General features: G+C 36.7%; 2 protein-coding genes across 6 annotated transcripts in view; one reads left to right on the plus strand and one right to left on the minus strand.

The window, feature by feature from the left end:
* The window catches only part of GRIK1 (glutamate ionotropic receptor kainate type subunit 1), a 330,275-nt gene extending 313,298 nt beyond the window's left edge, over positions 1-16,977 (plus strand). For 2 of the 5 annotated variants that reach the window (XM_016152124.2, XM_016152125.2), the window contains 3 exons: positions 93-343; positions 15,969-16,055; positions 16,457-16,977. In XM_016152124.2, coding sequence (XP_016007610.1) covers positions 93-343; positions 15,969-16,055; positions 16,457-16,612 — 494 coding nt within the window. In that variant the 3' untranslated portion in view covers positions 16,613-16,977. Of the gene's footprint in view, positions 1-92; positions 344-1,694; positions 1,845-15,968; positions 16,056-16,456 lie in introns of those variants that run through there. The other 3 variants (XM_016152126.2, XM_016152121.2, XM_016152122.2) reach the window with 3 other exon arrangements.
* The window catches only part of BACH1 (BTB domain and CNC homolog 1), a 205,402-nt gene continuing 187,991 nt past the window's right edge, over positions 2,836-20,246 (minus strand). The window contains exon 5 of the mRNA XM_036219567.1: positions 2,836-2,921. Within this exon, the coding sequence (XP_036075460.1) occupies positions 2,877-2,921 (45 nt within the window). The 3' untranslated portion in view covers positions 2,836-2,876. The remainder of the gene's footprint in view (positions 2,922-20,246) is intronic.

The following is a 20,246-nucleotide window of genomic DNA, read 5'->3' on the forward strand; positions in this document are numbered from 1 at the left end:
TTGCCAGCCATAAAGTAGTTACTTCTAAGATAACAATCCTTCTTCCTGTCTTCTTCAACCTTTTGGTGACCAATATCCAAATAACCTTACAGGCTCTCCCTACCGGGACAAAATTACGATTGCTATTCTCCAGTTGCAAGAAGAGGGGAAACTGCATATGATGAAAGAGAAGTGGTGGCGGGGAAACGGCTGCCCTGAGGAAGACAGCAAAGAGGCCAGCGCTCTGGGAGTAGAAAACATTGGCGGCATCTTCATCGTTCTGGCTGCAGGACTGGTCCTTTCTGTATTTGTAGCCATCGGAGAATTTATATATAAATCACGGAAGAACAATGATATTGAACAGGTGAGTCATCTTCTTCTAGGACTGGGTAGTTTTTAGTATTATCGGTCCTAAGTTTGTGGGCTTTTTTTTTTTTTTTTTTTTTTTTTTTTTTTTTTTTTTTTTTTTTTTTTTTTTTGGTAACAGTCTATTGAATTAGATGCCCAGAAGAGCTATTTTTGCATCAAAGAGCTATTAAATCCCTGTCAGGTACTGCTGATACTTAAGCCCCATCACTTATTAATGAAGAGAAGAAAGCAAACCACCTTATACATTAAATCTAGTTAGTGCTATTTGGAATGATGGTGCAGAAATTCCAAACTCAGTTAATTTATTGAACAGTTATTTGCCCTTAAGATAGAAACCCTAGATAGAGCAAGCAAGAAATAGATCCAAAACAGAAAAAATATATATAAAATGATCTTTGAGAGAAATATTACCATCCCTTAAGTGCAGATGCTGAGCCCATGAATGTGGCAAAGCAATTTATGTGAAGATATACAGTATTTTGAAATGGAATTTTATCTCCATTAAGGTATGATTTTTAAAAGATACTTCACCCTCGTTTTGGCCAGGAATATGATAAACAACACAAAATGACAATAAAACATATTCGAAACTTTATTCTTCCAAATTGTATTTAGGATTATGGTTGATTTCAACAGTCAGCCATTTTTGCCTATTATTTTTATTTTTGATGGAAATCATACTAGAAGTTTACACTCTTCTGATTAAAGATAATTCCTTCATAAACATACTGGAATAAATAAGATACAAAACGCATGACCTACCGAAGGGATTAGGCCACTCATTAAATTTAAAGGTATTGTTAGAATTTTGAGACTAGGAACTATTATTAAGAGGGATAGTTCAATTCTCAGTTGTCACTGTCTCGATATTCTTAATAATTTTAAACAAGGGGTTCCATATTTTCATTTTGCGCTAGGCCCTGCTAATTAGGTAGCCAGCTCTGATTAATAATTTCACACTAGTCCTACCTCCTTCACATAGAAGCGCCCTGTTAGCTCCCAAAGCTAGGATGGCTAATTACAACCGTTTCATCACGAAAAATTTCCCCAAATCGCAAGGCAATTGTGAGAACATTAAGCACCCCTTTCCTAGACCTTGTTAGAGAAAGCTATCTCATTAAAAGGGAGAATGGACTGATCTGCTTTGTTTTAACTTTCGATTTGCTCTTAAGGTGTCTTGTTTTATGCAACTAATTTGAGAAATAAAAGCTTGTATATGTTATGCTTTAATGTGCTTCTCATAATGGCCAGCTTCATTTGATTTAAATTTTTATTTGAACACTCATTTTTGCTTTTGATTTATTCATTTTTCTATATTTTTTTTCCTCATTTCTTTTGCATGCAAGGCTTTTTGTTTCTTTTATGGACTGCAGTGTAAGCAAACCCATCCAACCAACTCCACTTCTGGAACCACTTTATCTACGGATTTAGAATGTGGCAAATTAATTCGAGAGGAGAGAGGGATTCGGACACAGTCCTCAGTTCATACTGTCTAATTGGTTAAAAAAAAAAAAAAAAAGCATGCCTAGTAGAAATTATTTCTCCTAATTGGTGTCGTTGATGCTATTGGTATTTACTAAGCATAAATATTCATAATTCTCTATCCCTTTAAGATAGCAAAACTCATGTACTGTAGTCATTAAGTTCAATGCACTGAAAACAGATGTGCATTGTGTGTTGAAACAGGCATATTAGGGGTATATGGACTACAACATATGTGTGTACACAGGAATCTGCAATACCATTAAGTTCTGTTAGCTCTATCTTCAAGCATTAAAAATAAGCAACTCTTATCTCACACACACAAAAAAATAGACTCATATATTATACAGCACACAACATGAGAACAAAATGCAAATTTTGTGGAATATTTTTCATTTTGGGAACCTATTTTCTCCTATTTTCCTTCTCCCTATCCCAAATGTTCTATAGACCCACACACTTTCAAATAACCTGAAGCCCTATTTTTTCATTGTTAACTCCATAACAATGTTAATTTCTAATTCAAATTTATTTTGGTATTTATAAAACATACTATGAAAACATACTATTCAAAGATGTCTTCGATTTTAAAGATTCGAAAATGTGATCCAGAAAATGAAAGTGAAACTCGAAACTTCTGGTGTCACAGAAGAGCATGAGCTGAGTTGATTCCTGAGTTTGTTCCTCAGGAAGGAACAAAATAGTCAAGAATGATTTCCGGGTAGAAATTCATTAATATCAAGCTTTCAAGTAACATTTATTTGTAGAGTTGAACAATTATCTGTAGGTTCAGAAAGATAGTATGCTCAAAGTCTCTAAGGAACTGTGATTTTTTTTCTCAAGGTGTATATTATTTCTTGTAAGCTTCAAGCAAAGGCCTAAGCTAGGAATTAATGCATAGCATCTTCCATTTTCTACTCGCTCACCCTCACCCTTTGCATTGATGAACATCTTTTCACGAGATGTTATTTCATTCCCTTCCCACTTACCCAGGACAGAGTGGTTGTTCTTGAAGCGATCTTTTCTGAGCATTGTGACTTTCACACTCATTTCTCTGGCTCCTTTGCCATTATCAATTCATTCCAAGCGCACTGGGGAGAAGGGCAAGGAGGAGAAAATAAAGGAAAGAATTTCCATACACATTAGTTATGGATCTCTGTAGATTTATTTTCCACCTGCATTCAAAGTGCTGTAAATAATTCCCACTCTAACTCAGCCTGGTGACATAGAAAGCCAACTGCATATTTAATTTGCTGTGACTGAGGATGTCTGCTGTCCCTCTGGGCTTGTTTCTTCTTCACAGTGAGTAGGAGAATTGAAGATGCCTTTTATCTTCCCCCAATATGGGATCAGTTGTTCTTTGTTCTCCTAAATGCGATTACCTTTTGACATATGAAGTGACCACATAAAACATATTTCTCAGAAGTAGAAATATGCCTTCTGTGCATTCATGTAATATTTTACCTTCTCTTTGCTTAACTTTTAACGGGTTCCAATTTTGGAATCACAAGTCTCTCCAGTCAAGTCTATACTTCTCTAGTAAAGCATGTTCAGGAAATTTGACTCTTGCCCTGTTTGTTTCTCAGTCTTGCTTTCTTCTTTAAATAAATGTACTTTTAAGAAAACATTTGTAAATTACACTAACATTTATTTACTCTTATTGAAGTGAAAGCAACATACTGTTTGCCCTAGTTCCAAGTTCACATTTTTTATAGTCGACTATTTAATAAAACAAAATGCCACCAAAAAAGTTTGAGGGTGATTGTTGAAGTATAGATTATTAGGGTTGTCAATAATAAAATCTCAGTTTCTATGAAGACTATCCTTTAAAAGTATAATTCAGAGGCTAGAATAAAAATGATCCCCTCCAAAAATTAATATTCGTATACTATTTTAAACTGTACGCTACCTAACTCTGACATTATATATTATTTTGCTTTCAAAATGTTTTTATATGTGGCATTACATTTAATTCTCTCAACAATTCTATTTCAGCTTACAAACAGAAATAAAGTATCAGAGTTAGCACCCTGGAGCACTAGACTTTAGAAACAGAATAATTTTCTAAATCAGAAAATAGGCTCAGGTTCTAGTACAGCCAGCCACATGCTGAATGACTGTAGACAAGTGACTGAATTTAAGAGTCTTGGTTTCTTAATATATAAGACTAGGATGTAGTTTCTAGGTCATAAAATTGTGGTAGAGTATTTTTCAAAATAGGTTCCATTGGCAAGTGGTTAGTCAAATGAGATTTTCACGGTCCAGTAACCTACGGAGCATTATGCGAAACGTTCCTGCCTGACATTTCAGTGTATTTACTGTTATCTATGATGCATTTAGAATTTTTGACAAGATGGAAAAGTATTCAGCATTTCCCAAACTTAGTAGATCACAGAATCTTCTTTTTCCGCCCCCAAAACATCTTGAGAGACCAGTGTTTACAGATCATATTCCAGGGAAAACTGGAGTACTGTATATCTCATCCAGTGATAATCTACAAAACACTTTATACCATGCCCGCCATGTAGTCATCATTCAATAAATAATGGTATTTATTATTTGGGGTAAATTTTTAACTTCTCTGAGATTCAACTTCCTCATTTGTGAAACGAAGAGAATATAATGACTTATATTTGTTATGAGAACTAAGTGAAATAATATAACAACATAGAAAATGAAATCATTTTATAAGAGTCCTGTTAATAAATATTGGTTAACAGATGTTAGGTATTTATAAATTAAATACTGTACGTATAGTTCTCTGGCCACTAGGGTAGTAAGTACAATTTATCATGCATCTTAAGACAAAGACAGTTTAGAAACCAGATTTTCCAATTTCAAGGTTCAAACTGTCTCTAAAACCACTTTTCCTTGCCAAAGCATCAAAATTCAATAGCAAGTTCATTGTCCCCAAGAGAAAGACCCAAACTGGCAATACATGAGAATCTATAGTGGAAGTTATGAACCTCATCTCTAGAAATTCTAATTAGCCTAGAATGACAGCAGGGCAATAGCCATTTTTAAGGTACCCAGTTGATTCTAGATTGCAGTAGTGATCGAAGGTGTAGAATTGGCACTCGATAAGCCTTTGCTATTTAGTAATTCTAGGAGTAGGACCACTAATTCCAAGCAAGATATAGAGCACGTGTTTAGCATTCAACATTCAATAGACTCTTCCAAGGGAGAAGTCAGGAAGAATGTAGGCATATCTTCGAGAGAGAAATTTCATTGCATTCAGTTGAGAAATTTCATACCTACTCAAAATGATCATGGAGATAGTTTACTGCCCTCTCTGTGCCCTTCTCTCCCACCCTTGAGGAACATCCATTTATGTCAGACACCGAGGTTCCTTACTCTCTCCTCTTTCTCCTTTTATATATGCTCTCAGGCAACCAATTCTTGTCATCAAGTAAATGACCATTGAGACCAGAGTGACCCCACCTGGGGCCATCGCATTTTAAGTGAAATTTAAAAGAAGAAGAAGAAGAAAAAAAGGCTTGAACAAGAAAGAAAAAAAATTCAAACTCTCTGTTTTTATATCATTAGTTCTCAGACTTTGGCATGCCTCAAAAATCACATGGGCAAAATTATTTAAAATCTGGGTGACAGGCTCCAGGTGACAGGCTCCACCTCCAGAGATTCCTTCTCAGCGAAGATAGTCTGGGAACTGGCATTTTTAACAAAAGCTAAAACTGAATGCTTAAACTAGTTGTGCACATTAGTCTTCATAAAAATTTCATTTAATAAGCAATTTTCTCCCAAATTAATCATGTATATAAGTTTTCATTAAAACTATCCAAAATAAAGGTTGTTTCTTATGAGTTTTTTTTTTCCCCCAACAACCCTAAATACAGTTGTCATACTTAAAAGTAGTTGATAAGGAAGAGTTTTCTTTAAAACTAAACACAGTGGTTTGACTTCCAATTTGGTGGGAAGTGACTGGCAGGTTATCTGTAGCTGATTCTTTGAGCAGAGGTATAAAAACGTCAAACAACTGTTATCAGCAACTGTGTGGCACATTATGTTGTCTGGTTTGTTTCCTAACCAGCCTGTCTATAAGCTAATGCAATAAGGGGAAAAAATAAAGCTCATTTTGTTTTAGACTAAAATTATGAATTGAATTAAGAGTTTTTCCAGCAAAATTGGAACCAGCTAAGGAATACATGGTGGGTAGTGATCGTGCCCTTAGGAAGATTAGCTGGATTATATGATTATAAACCTATCTAAGGAAAATTATTTCCAAATACCACATGCATTTGACTAGCATTATATTATGTTCTGTATGAGCCATCTGCGGCAAAGCAGCAAAACAATGAATCTCAATTAGTTTCTAAGTCCATGACCCTTACACCATAAGGTCTACTTCCCAGTAAGCAATTTAAAAGGAGCCTGAACAGCCTTGAAAAGCAAAAGGAAAGCAAAGCATTCTTACTTCTTGTACTATTTTCTGCACATTTAACTGTGCCAAATGGCATTATTAATTATCTCTTATGGATAATAAAAAATTTCTGCTTGATGCTGCAGTTTTAACTTGCCTTTAGGAACCATCTCATTAGGCTTTTCACAGTTACGAAATTTTATGTCCAAATGCACAAGCATGTTAAAATCATTTTTGCTTTCTGAATCCTCCCCATAGAGACTGATCTCGTAGAAAATGAGATTCTCCTTTAAATTTTCAAAGAAATTCTATTCGCAAAGATAACAGCTTTCTTGTGAGAGATAACTAAATTTACAAATCTGCTGTGTACTTTCACACCCTACAGAATCTGAGCTTTGTAGTTATCAGCCCAGATGGGGCTAACTGGCCAAACTCCATAACGATGTCTTCCCATGTCACAACGTACACATCCAGGTACACAAAAATGACGAGTAAGGCCTGGGGGACATAATGAAGTTACTGTAGTTCCCCCTATCAATGAAAAAATTTTTAATTTGGCTTGACCAGAATTTTTTCTCTGACCTATTTTTCAACTGGAGAGTTTAAACTTCAAATATTCAGATTTTTTGAGTTCAGAAAAAAATGTCGCCTCGGTCACTTAGTCTTTACCAACTATAAGAACTAAGAAACTATTGTACACAGATAATTGACCCTAACTTGGTGTTTATATTTCCTCAGTGTCACTTTGTACATTATCTGATGTTTCCAAGTGCCCTCAGCTTCATTTATTCCATAGTCTGATCAATTTATTTAACGAGTTATTTGGAAAAGTCTCTTTTAATCAGGTTATTTCTGTAATTGTGCAAAGAGGCTTTTCTTTGCCTAGAAACCAAACATTTGTCAATAAACAGAGAGTCCAGGAAGCAATTAACACTCGTTTATAAGTATCTTTTCCACTGTGCAAGTTTGCATGGTCTTATAAGCCAAACAAGTTGTGAAACATGTTTGTGTCTCAAAGGAAAGGCGATTTAATAATCATAAGCCAAGAATTCATGTTCCCATGCTGCTGCTAAATGGCCGTGTGTCTTTGGGCAAATGATTGCACATTCCTCATCCTTATCAGTTTTCTCATCTGCGGAATAAGAGGGATGCATTTAAAATTCTCTAACAACCATGATATTTTTTAAGTCTAGTAGAGAATGGAAAGACAACAAAAATATAGAAGCAGTACGACAACAAAAAAAAGCAGCTTGGAGATTATATATGATGTATATATTATAAACATAAAAATATATTTTTATAAGCATGTAAAATATATTTTTATAAATATACATATATTAAGATTGTGCAGTTATCTCAAACACTTTAAATCCTATTGCAATCCCTGCCAGTACTTAAGGGTGGAACAGCCTACTTTGGATATAGAAAAAAAAAAAAAACAGCCATCAAAAAGTAAGAGCGTTCTCATCCAATTAACCATAAGAAAATCATTATAAATACAGGGAAGGTTACAGAAGCAGAATCATTCTTGACTCTGATGAGCCTACAGACTAACTCAATAAAATTTTAAAAAATAAAATAAAAACCAAGGCATGTACCTAAGAAGCTATTCGAAGCTATGGAACTGATTACACACTCAATCATAGAAAGGGGGAGATCAGAGGGTCTGAAATGCAAGGAAAGGCTTTATTTTGTAAGTAAAACAACTCTGCTAAAGAAGGGAGACAATGGAAAAGAACTATATGCTTTCACTTTCCATTGCTTTTACTTCTACCCTTCCTTTACCATCAAGCATCAAGGTTTTTATCTGCATGCTTCCAAGATAGAGATGAGTTCAACTCTTAGATTTTGAGTTTTACATAAATTTTACAAATTTGTAGCAAACAAAAATCTTTAAAAATATGTCTTTCAATCTTAAGATCCAGGTGTTTTATTGAATAAGTTAGTTGTTTCTATTCAAAAAGTTTATCTAGAGCCAAACTCAGAGGACCGAGGTTAGGGAAATACATATAATGATATTTCCCTACCTCATTTTCCTACCCTTGACCAGTTTTTGACCACTAGGAGCGAAAGAAAAATTTGGAGGGAAGTCAATAAAGCTTAGATGCTACCCAGATCCAGGAGAGGAGCCTTATGATCATCCCCGAGCCAAGTCCCAACTTAGAGGAACAGGAAAGTAGAAAGCTCAGGAGAGTTCAGAAGGTTCAGAACAGAAAATGCTTTTGTTAGGCTTAAGGGGGTGGCCCAGGAAATGGCAGTACTTGTAGAGAAATCTTATGAGTAATTATCTCCTGAATGGTAGAATAACAATGTCTAGGCAGAGAGTCTCTGAACAGCTGCTTCCAGTCCTGCTCAACCCAGAGTACCCCAGGGAAATCATACAAAAATCCAGGGCCCTTCCCAACCAAGAGCTTTTTGGAAAGGTCAAGAGAACCAGTGGACTGGAAGACTTGAGACTGGAGTAGAGAAGACTCAATGTGTGGACCTGACATGGAGACCATGATGGGACCACAGGCCTCTCAGAGGATATAACAGAGATAGCGAGTAGAGCTCATCACCTAGTAGGCTATCAAAAAGTCAAAAAGACAGAGGATGGCCATTAACCAGCTTCCCCCACTATGGCCAACACCCCAGCCCTCTATAAACCTCTACTAAGCCTAGATGCCACCAAGAAAGAAGAGAAGGGATGTGAGAGTGGCCTGCAGTAACTGAGTCATAAACCAAAAAAAAAAAATTTAGTTTTTAACCAAAAGTGAGTTACCTTAGTTGACAAGATCCACTAGCAGATGGGGCTCTCTAAGCTATGGTGATACCTGTGATTATGTTTTTAGTGACATCACATAGTTTTTTTGCACGCCTAAGTTCGTAGCTCAAGAAAACTGCATACCTACTACACGTTGGCACAAGCTAGTAGCCCACGGACTCTACGTGTAGTGCATACGTGTACTGTAGAACACTAAAACAGTACACTAGGGACGATTCACCTAGAGGCCAGGGCCATTTTCTGTAGGAGGAGGGGCGCACAAAGAATTTCTTGGAAGTTTAATTTTATGGTGCTAAAGAGCTCTAAGTTGCTAAAAAGGACCAGACCTGCTTCTCCGTGAGGTGAGGGAAAGCCATACCCCATAATGTCATCTCAGGCCTGAGGCGCAGAGCAGTGTGAGGCTAATATTCAGAGAAAGTGCATTGGCTCTGAGCTTGCAAAAGGGCCAGAGACAGGCTCGGGAGAGGTAGGGAAGCCAGCGAGAAGCCAGAGGGCCAGAGAAGAAAGGCACGTTGGCCTGACAATGACTCAGGAGAGGAGAAAGGCACTGTTAGTACTTTGGATTGGCATGGAGACCACATTTCTGTCACTTAAGCTTACTTCTGGATAGGTGAGGCCACCTGAAGCTTATCCTCATTACTGAAACAGCGCTGCTCTGTGGTCATGGGCTTGGGTGGGCCACTTCACAGCCTTCATTCTATCTATACCCATCTGCCACTTTAGTGCCCTATATATTGGGAAGGAGAATGTTTCAGCAGCTCTTGAGCACCTTTCAGAGTCCACAAGAGACACAGAGGAGAGGTCCAGCTGGCCTAATGATGGCTTCTGCTGACATTTCTCCACTGCCATGACTGCTTCCTCTGAGAGTCTAGGACAGAGTGTGCAGAGTTTCTCTGTGTTCTCAGGTTTCCACATCTATCGCTCTGTCCCCACATTTATTTGTCTTATCCCACCCCATGGGAGTTTACCTTCAGAAATAGTAGGTGGGGCCCTTCTCAAGTATTCCTCAGCATGTAGGCTTTCCCAACACCTGGTTGGACATTTTTCCTTGAAAGCAGGTACAGAGCAGTCTTATCTTCACACCCCGTCCCCAATCCTATATGCTAGGTCTGAAAAGCTCTAAAGCAAACTTTTTAAATCCAAAGTATCTTTTTTTTCCTCCTTTCAAATATCTGGGTGTCATAATTAATAGCTTCAAAGAGAGCAGTGGCTTCTATAGATCCACAAAAGTCTATGTAAGAACTCAAAGCTGCAAATTTGACTCTTGCTTTTTATGTCATCTCTACCCTGAGGGCAATGCATAGAAAAGCTCTTACTGCAACTTTAAGAGTTGGGAAAAGGGTTGCGTTTGTTACATTGCCTCAGTATTAACCTCAGTTTTCAAAGTTTTCCATGAAATTATCTCTAATGTTAGAGAAGAATGAACTTATGCATTCCTATAACCCCAAGAGATTAGGGATAAAGCTCTGGACAGCCACCCTAGGTGAAAAATTTATTTAAGAAGTGTTAAAAAAAAATACTCTATACACACATACATATACATACATACATACATACATACATACATACAATATACCTAACATTTATTTTTAATGGAAGAAAAAGTTTTCTAAATAAAATCTTTAAATGAAGACCTAAAGATGATCCTTGTGTATCCGGTGTCCTTCATTAGTGTAGTTTACTGGTCTGAAGGAGCTCAGATAGAAAAACTTGAAATTCTAGGGCATGCGTTCGGGTAAAGAATTAGAAACTGAAATCTAAGCTCTGAATAGGCAAAGATGTTGGCCCCAGGCCCCAGATGTGGGAGCAAAGTTAAAATAGGGAAGAAGAGCAGTAAAAGGACATAAAGGTGGTGAAAACATGACATTCGAAGGAGCAAAAAATAATGAGTTAGTCTGTATGCTGTAGCCAAAGGGAAGACGGGGCTGTAGTACTGGTCACCTATGGAGAGCCAGTTAAAACATCAAAGGCGCAGGAAAATGGTCTGGGCAAGGAGTGACTTCTGGGTGACAGGCGGTGAGCATAAGGGTGGTGACCACACCTTGAAGTCTTAGATCAGTGTCTAGATTTCCTCTCCCCAGAGGTTTTTGGCACAGACTCAAGAGGTGAGAATCAGCCCCTTGATTGGCTCTTAGGCACAGATCATCGTAACCACCATTCCGGAAGCCAATGTGGTGGCTGACTCTCAACTTCTCAGATCCATTTTATTTTTAATTCCAAGGATGGCTGCACGAAAGATGGCCCAAGGATTCCAAATGACCTCAGAAAACTGATACAACTAGAGTAAATGGTGCCAAAAATCTTTAGTTGTGGACAGAGAACTTGACATGGAGATGGTGCACACATAGGTACTTCACGATCTCCCTCCCCTTTCCTTCACGTAACTAGTGGGGGTGGCTGAAGACCGATTTCTGCTCTTGGATCATCAATTATTCTGTGCAGATAGGTGACCAGACCTTCCAAAGTCTAAGGTAGCAAATACATGAATAGGATTCTTCTATCCTATTCCTTTAAAAGCCTCCTGACTCTAAGCCCAAAACATTTTGAACATTCTAGGTTTGCTCCCACATTAGACCTCTGAGTTTAAAAATGATAAGAATGTGAAAGCTTAGACTTTCTTGTTAAGAAACAAAAATCATTGAGACACTGTTTCCATAGAACTACGGCAGTAATTTAATTAAATCAAGAAATAACAATAGTGATAATAATCCCATTATTTCTCAGTAAACTATTCCTTTATATTCTATATTTTATTGAAGATGGTTTTAACAAAAAGACTTTAAATCATAACTTGCCTTCAAGGTCTACACATAAAATGAAAGATTTCACATCTATAAAATGATAGTATATCTTCATCTTTCTTTTATCCATAACATGAAAAATTATTAGACAATGCCACAGAATGCTTCAAGCATCTTTAAATAAGGAGCCTAATAAAGTAGAGAGAAACCTATACAAAAAGTAAGATTTGTGGTTTGTTCTTGGCTAGGCCAGAGCTTCTACAAAATAACTTGTCAGAAAAACCCTTAAAGATATGCATCCAAAGTAGTTATCCTAAAAATAACAATGAACGAAAGCACTGAATACATAAATGCTAAATATACAACAAGAAATCAATCCTTAATTCATCAATCTGATGCCAAGTTTGCAACCAGTTTAAAAGCCAATCCCAGACAGCCTTGCCTGGGTTTTTTTCAATATCGCAATCTCAAGTCAAATTCTAACACAGAGCTTTTCCAATGACTTAAAAAAAAAAATCAGTCTCCAACCCAGACTTTTTTTTTTCCCTGAGGCAGTTTATTTTAGGTACAAAACAAGAAGAACTTGATTAGCTCAATGAGGCCTTCCAGGGTAATATTTGTAATGCAAGAATAAAGATGTCAAGAGAGAAGATAATTTATGTTCGGGCTCACATTAGGACCAAGAAATCCAATATTTGGGGCCAATCCAAAAGAGGTACCATGCAGACAGCAATTACAGAAGGAACAAATCAAAGAGGAAGGTAATTAAGCAAAGAAAGGCAGAAAAAAAGGAAGGAAAGGAGTGCTCAGAAGGGACACGGCACAGGTACCTAAGAGACGGAGAAGAATGACTTTCCAGAAAATAAACAAGCCAATCCTTCTCCTTTTGAAACCAAAGAGCTGAAGTTCTAGGTCGAGTTTCAGTTGCAACCTCTAGTAGACTAACTTCTGTTTCTCAGTTTCCTTTCTTCTATGAGAGAACTCACCCATGCCACTTATCTTTACATAGTGCCAGGAACTGCACAAATGGCAGTAACATTGTTTATTAGTATAAATTCTCTTATAAGTGAATTTTCCCATCAAACTTATAATCACAGAGATTCATTGTCAGTGGGTTTGTAAGCATGGAGTTTTGTTGTTGTTTTTTTTTTAATAGAAAGGAACTGCAGTTAGTTTTCACTCCCTTCTTGTCGCTGAGCACCTATCCTTCATGGGCAAGACATGAGTTGTCATAACGCCTATTACTAGCTAGACAATAAAACGTGTTATGTGCTGGGTAAAACGAGTCATAGCACTGAAAACTCTATGTTTTAAACATGTATAAAACCTACTTGTACTAAAACACTAATACATAAAATTCAAAGGAATTGGTGCATACAAGGGCTACACTTAAAGCTTCAACATTTTCTCTATTCATCCCATAACAACAACAACAACAACAAGTCAGCAAGTGCCATAAACTAAAAATATTTTCAATGATGTATACAAATTTTATTTTTAAAAAAGAGAATTTACAATGTCCCAGGCATTGTGCTAAGTTTTTAAAATATATCAGCTCAATGGTACTTTTAATGGTCCCATGAAAAGGATTCTACTATTGTTTCCATTTTACAGATAAGAAAGCTGAGTCCAAGAAGAATAAACAACTTTCTTTGTGTAATCCAACTAATAAGCAGCACAGTTCAATTTTAAACTCCAGCATTCTGACACCAGGGGCCCAACTCACAATCATAATTCACGGTCATATGCATATATCCCTTAAAAATGTGAACTCCATCTACCAGAAAAAAATGGGAACACCTAGAATGCAAGGTAGGAAAGAAATTTCCAATCTGCAAAGTACCAGGAGATAGTATTGGGGTCTCCTACCCCTAATTTCCCTACCTCTAGAGCAAGGCAACTAGGTGGACATCATTATGTCTGATGTTTCCTGATGAAATTAGAGTTTAAGAATTTAAATCTTCATGCTTAAACACAATTTTCCTGACTCTATGAACATGAGGGGATTCATGAAAAACAGAAGCAGAAGCTTTGGAAAACTACCACGATTTTGATCTCAGTTCAGAAGCTCAGTTATACGTCTTTCATTCTGAGATCATGAAAGGCAAATCGACTGATGACTCGGAGCCCCTCCCCCAGCGCTCTATACTGAGAGATGACCTTCACCATTTCATTTCCTGTGGATTCGAGAGTGTGTGGTTTACCTGAGCTTACAGCTGCAGGGGCCTTAAAGGTCATTCCCCTTTCCTTGTGACTATAGGAAAAACTCGGAAGCAGAAAGGTCAGCCCCAAATCTTGGCATTTTCTCTTTGACAGTTGGAAACAAAGCGAGAATCCAAAAGAAATCATAGTTTGTGACCAAAGACAGAGAAACCGGACCACCAATAAAACTCTACTTAAATTCTCTCTCACACTGGCAGCAAGAAATAAATACTTGGGGTAAATCAAAAGAATAAAGATGTTTGTTGTATTTTAAGGCAATATAAATTTAAAGGAGAATTTCATTTTTAAAGAAAAACTTAATTGACATGTACTGTCAAGATAAGATGCATGACTTCCCCCTTTAAACCCCCCCCCCAAAAAAAAAGGAGAGGGAGAATTTGAACAAGCCCTCTCTGACAATGCCTCCTACATGAGCCACACTTGTAGACTCACTAGTTACATCAATGTCAAATAAAGTTAAGTGTCTAAAATCAAATGCCTGAGAGCTCACATAAAACAGAAAGATTGGAATTTCTTATATATTTTATAGAAAAAGAATCCACAAAAAAGTTCTTCATGATGATTTAGTTAACAAATTCAATCAAGGTCTAGATTTCAAGTGAAAGCAATTGAGTTTGAGAAGTAAGAGGGACCGAGTTCTAATGCAAATGTTTCTTCATAAGAACTATATTTCTTGGGGAAATTACCTCGTATCTCCAATAGTAAATTTCCCCATCTATATGATGGGCATGATAACTCTTTTCTTATAAAGTCGTTGGGAGGCTTATGAGTAAAAGCATTTGTAAAATCCTTGGCACTCTTTCCTTCACTCTTTCCTTCCATTTTAATCATCTTCCTGAAGCCAGAAATGTCCTGGGCAAAACACCCTTCTTCCATTGAAATAAATTTTTGAGCAAAGTTTGCAAAACCCTAATACAACATTATCTACCACAAAGACACTATATAATATCCATTTGATCTTAGTAACAACACATAAGCTTCACATCACACAGTATCACATAAATCATATTTCATTCGTGACACACTTATTATAACATTTTTTGGAGTGTAATTCATGGAAAACACTGGAATCATACTTCTCTAAATTCACTGAAGCCACAACTTATCATTTTGAAGAAAATTAATGTGCATGACCTGAATCTTCATTTTTTAGTGCCACAGGAAAATGAAAATGGAATTCAAATCCTATAAACACATATGTAAAAGAGACAAGAAGTAATTTGCAAACGACTAGTGTTTTCAGGGGTGTATGTATGATAGACCAATAATTTATATCTAGCATCTAAATATATATTTTATATATATCTATATATCTCTATCTATCTATCTATATATATATAATCTGGTTCTCAAATAATGTAGAAAAATTAAAAATACTGCTTAAACTACACCAACTCTTTTAAGGAACAAATAGAGTGGGAACTTTCAAAAATACATGTTGCACATTGAAGTGCAAGATCTGCACTAGACATTCGTACTTTGCACACACTGGACACCAATGTCCTCCTATCAGGCACTCATGATCTAGGGAAATCATCTGGTTGAGTGTTGTCATTTAAATTCCAACCATACACATTTTGTAAGTTTATAGTAAAGGAGCAATGCTCGCACTCCTATATACCTTACCGAGGCTTTGATTTATTTAGAGAATATTTTAAGAGTAATCTCATCAAAAACAATACTACTTTATAGACAGGAATCCCTACAAGCAGGAATTTATCACTCAAAGATCTTATCTTGGCTGGAAGAAATGGAAGCAAATTATGTTTCATTATGCCATTTATATACTGTGCATGTGAATAGATACGATGTAATTGTAATAGATATGTATGTATATATGCCATCTGCATATGTATAACATTGATAATCATAATTTCATTTTCTTTTTATATTATGCCATCATGTTTGCTGTGCAGTTCGGTACCATATTATTTTCATTTCAACCACAGCTGCATCATTGCTGCTGCCAGAGCTCTGTTTTTTGGAGAAAATACACAATTTAAAATTGTTTTTTTTTCTTTTTTTTTATCAGAAAGGAAAGTCATCAAGAATTAGATTTTATTTTAGGAACAAAGTAAGGTTTCATGGGAGAAAAAAACAAAGCCTTGGTGTAGAGAAGGTTTGTTCATTTTCTATAGCGTTACTGAAGTGTCCGTATGCCTTGATAAACCTCAATGTTTGGATCATCTCAATGGGGGAATGACTTAATTTTAACTCTATTTTGGTGTCTCAGCAAAGGTAAGTTGTCTGTTTTGAGAGCCTACCTGGGTAGTTTTATACTACTGCACTTGTGAATGAAACCCCAAAGGTTGCCCAGCTAACTTGTCACCTCGGTATCCCCAAGTAGAAAAGGTGGGTGGCCAACGGGTGGAGGAGGAGGTGTGGGAAGTGGCCGGGAACTTTCTCTGTGGCAGAGCTGCCTTAGATCAATGTCTCGTATTTATTTAGGTGAGAGACAAATCAACAGAAGATGGAGATAAGTTTGGTTAAACTGATGCCCTATTATTTCATGTTCTCTAGTGTCTCTCTTTCAATGCCATCATGGAAGAACTGGGAATCTCACTAAAAAATCAGAAAAAGTTAAAGAAAAAGTCAAGAACTAAGGGGAAATCTTCCTTCACAAGTATCCTTACTTGTCATCAGAGACGAACTCAGAGAAAAGAAACTGTGGCGTGATCCAAGAAAATACCTGTAGGAATCTTTCAGGAAGAAAAAGGACAAGCTCGCCACAGATTTTGGGAGAGAGGCTTTCTGACAAATGTGTGGCGTATTCCCATATATCTATATACATAACTCTGATTATATATATAGATATAAGAAATACAAAAGTTTGAAAAGCTCACATAGACATTACTTGGAAAGTGACACCGGTTCTTTTGAAATGAATTTGTATGCTCACTTATTTTGCCTTTTCTTTTTCATCTCAATAAATTGCTGTGTGTGCTTTCTAAATAACAATAAAACAACAGAGATTTTTTTTTTTCCTAGAACAAGTTTGAGTGTTATTTTGTTCCCCATGGCTCGCTCCCATCCAACTGTTTGGTTGCCAAGTATCATCAGATGCTATTTTGATGAATCCTCTTACCTGTTCAGACAGAGTGATTTCTGCCTGAATTTAAAAAAAAAAAAAAAAAAAAAAACCTCTTAGTTTATTTCAAATAACTAGTTATTACTGGAAAGTAAAACATTCATTTTCACAAAACCATTTATAAAATATAATTTTATAAATAATTTAAATGGTACTTGGAACATCAGTGAGTATAAGATATGAGGATACTAAAAGGGAAAATTCATTTAAAAAGTAAAAATACCTAACGTGCTCTGGGTAACATGCTAGGTTCCGCGGGGACCACGGTGAGGAAAGCTGATATGGTCCCTGCTCCTTGCTCTCACACTGTTTATAGTAAAATGAAAAACAGTCAATTACTCAAAGCAGGATTTGCACTTCCTCGATGGAAGTGAGAGATGAAGGAAAATGAAGGAGTATTTCACTTGGAGCTGAGGCAGGGACATCTTCCTGGAGACAGGTTACCCAGGTGCAAGGAGGGACATAAGATGGAGAAGGTAAGTATTTCAGGCTGAGGAAGCAGCATAATCGAAGTAAGAGAAAGAACCAAAATAATAAAGGAACAGGGAGCTCGGTGAGGCCAAAACTCAAAGAAATGCAATGAGCCTGATGGGCTGAGAGTAGAGAAAGAATGGAGGGAAAGAAGAATGAGGGGAAGAAAAGAAGCTCACCTAGAAGGCTTTTTCAGGAATGCAGAGGAAGAATGATAGAGCCTGGGGTGAGGGAAGGAGGAGAGGGAGCTGAGGCATCATTTACTGTATTGGGAAACAAAATGGGAAAGGAGCAGACATTGGATCAATATTTCATCTAATTAAATCCCATTGGCTTCTGGAGGATTATTCTATAGCCAAAAGGAACTTTTAATGTACTCCCATCAGAGTTTAAGTGCAAAAATATTTCCATACATAAAAAGAAAAAAAAAAAAAAACACCTTTAAAAAAGCAGTAACAGATATTGGGCAGATTTTGTGTGTATATGATTACAATAAACACTCAGATTTGGGATCAATCAGAATTTTATTAACAACAAAGAGAAGACAGTCTAGTTCATTAAAAATGCATTAAGATGCTTAGATAAAAAACTTACAGAAATATGATGAATCCAACTAGGTGAATATGGACTAGAATGATAATAGAGAGAAATACGCAGTCTATTCAGTTCACTAAAAATTATACTAAAGGCATTCTATTTTACATTTTCTAATGTAACAGCATGATATTTTATCTCTTATTTCAGAAAATATCACTGTATCTTTTTACATACTGTTATAGTAATTCATGGGAAAAGAAGTATGTCGACTTTTAATATCAAAAATATATTGTGTGTCAATCTAGTCTATAGACAGCTCAAAGCCCATTAACCACTTTCTTTTTCACTTATTGATAACTGAATTTTCATTCAAGGTATATAATGCTTGCTATGAATAACTGTTAAAAATATGTCAAACTAGGCAAAACTGCAAAATAGGACTATGTCAACTACTAAACACAAGGCATAATCACCGTTCTTTTCCCTCAATATTTTCATTCTGAAAGCACAAGTGGTGTGTACACACATCCATACGTTTCTGTGTGTGTCTCTGTGTGTTACAGTAAATAACAGAGTAATCCAGTGAGTTCAGAGGAAAGAAGAAGAAGAAACTTCAGAATATTTGGAAGCTGGTCCAGAAAAATCCCTGAGAACAACCATTAATCTTTGAGATTTCCCTCCCTTTCACTAAAGAACAGTCACTCATACACCATTGGGTAGAAGCCAATGGCAAAGTTAATTAAAACTCAATCTAACATGTTTTCCTTCAGTAATTTCTTGATGCTAATAGGAAAAGGTGAAATATTCAGAAAGAGGGTGATGGATGTTGACTGAAAGGTGATATTCTCAGTGAAGAATTATTTTCTTTTCAAATATCAAATCTGGCCCATCTGGCCTCTAGTGTAAAGAAAAGGGAAGAAACACAATTCACTTCTGATGCTGACCTCATATCTAAGGGTTCAGAGTTTTTAATTCTTAACCTAGAAAAAGCTGGAGAGAGAAAGAAATAAGGAGGAAATGGGTTTTAAAAAACTAGATGAAGATAGACTTGACCAGGATGTTTTTTCTCTATCTCAGCAGTTACTGCCTTAATTTAACTCTTAGCCTGACCTGCGAGGACTAAATGGGTTCTTAATCAAGAAGCCACTGACACTGTTATTTCAAAGGAGGAAATGTAGGGGTGTGTGTTCCAAGAAAGGTATTCCTAGGAGCCATCAAAGCAGTGTGGCTTTTAAAGAAACATAAGGTCTACTGGTCCCCAAATGCGTGGCTAACCAGCTTCTCTTTAACGTCAGAGGGGCGAATGCTTTGGGTAACAAACTGTCTAAGAGAGACCCGAGTTACAATCTACTTGTTCACATCATTAATTAGTTGACTCCTTTGACTCAGAGCAAAAGGAGGCGATCAGGCATTACCTGATCGAGGATGTCCAAAGGAGTGTCACAAGGTGTGGGACTAGGGCCGGCATGCCATTCTATCTAAGGTAACAGAGGGCTGGAGAAAGTGCCTGCTGGGGTGGGGACAGGTAATAAAAAGGGAGGCGGTGACTTCAAGTGCACACTCAGTTCTCAGTTTTATTCAGGTCTAGTCCTATACACAAAGAGAAATTTTTACATTTCCTAAAAAATGGCTGTGTAGAGAAGCAGGATGAAACAGAAACAGTAACCGGCTAGAGTGAAGACATTATGCTATACTTACAAATAGTCATTCAAAGCTGTATAAGCCTTGGGAATGATATGACCATCCTTAAACCATCTTGACGCAGTGGCACTTATAAATCCAGAAACACATGAGTGGGCTTTGCAGATAGGTGTCCTCAGAGTACGTCACAGGTGCACTAGAGAGACTTATTTTTAAGCTTTAACCACAAAATACCCAACTAGAGAAGTTTCTTCATTTTAACACAGCCTAGTCAGTTAACTGAGATCCCAAAGTGAATTTGTGGGTATGTCTTATCTGTTTGTTTACTTAATTCAGATCCTCTTCCTTTATTTCCTTCTTCATTTACCATCCCTTGTTTCTTCATTGGTAGAGTACTCGGGCATCCTAGACTGCACTGAACAGTTCCACATTAAACCTGAAAGCGCGAAGTCCTATAGGATTAGCACCCTCTGCACCTCATGAAAATGTCCTAATCTGGACAGTAAATCAGAGCATATTTTACTCATTGGTCTCAACTTCCTCTTCCTGGCAGCCGCACGGCTCTATTAATAA

Source organism: Rousettus aegyptiacus, unplaced genomic scaffold, assembly GCF_014176215.1.
Source record: "Rousettus aegyptiacus isolate mRouAeg1 unplaced genomic scaffold, mRouAeg1.p scaffold_m13_p_4, whole genome shotgun sequence".
Classification (NCBI taxonomy): Eukaryota; Metazoa; Chordata; class Mammalia; order Chiroptera; family Pteropodidae; genus Rousettus; species Rousettus aegyptiacus.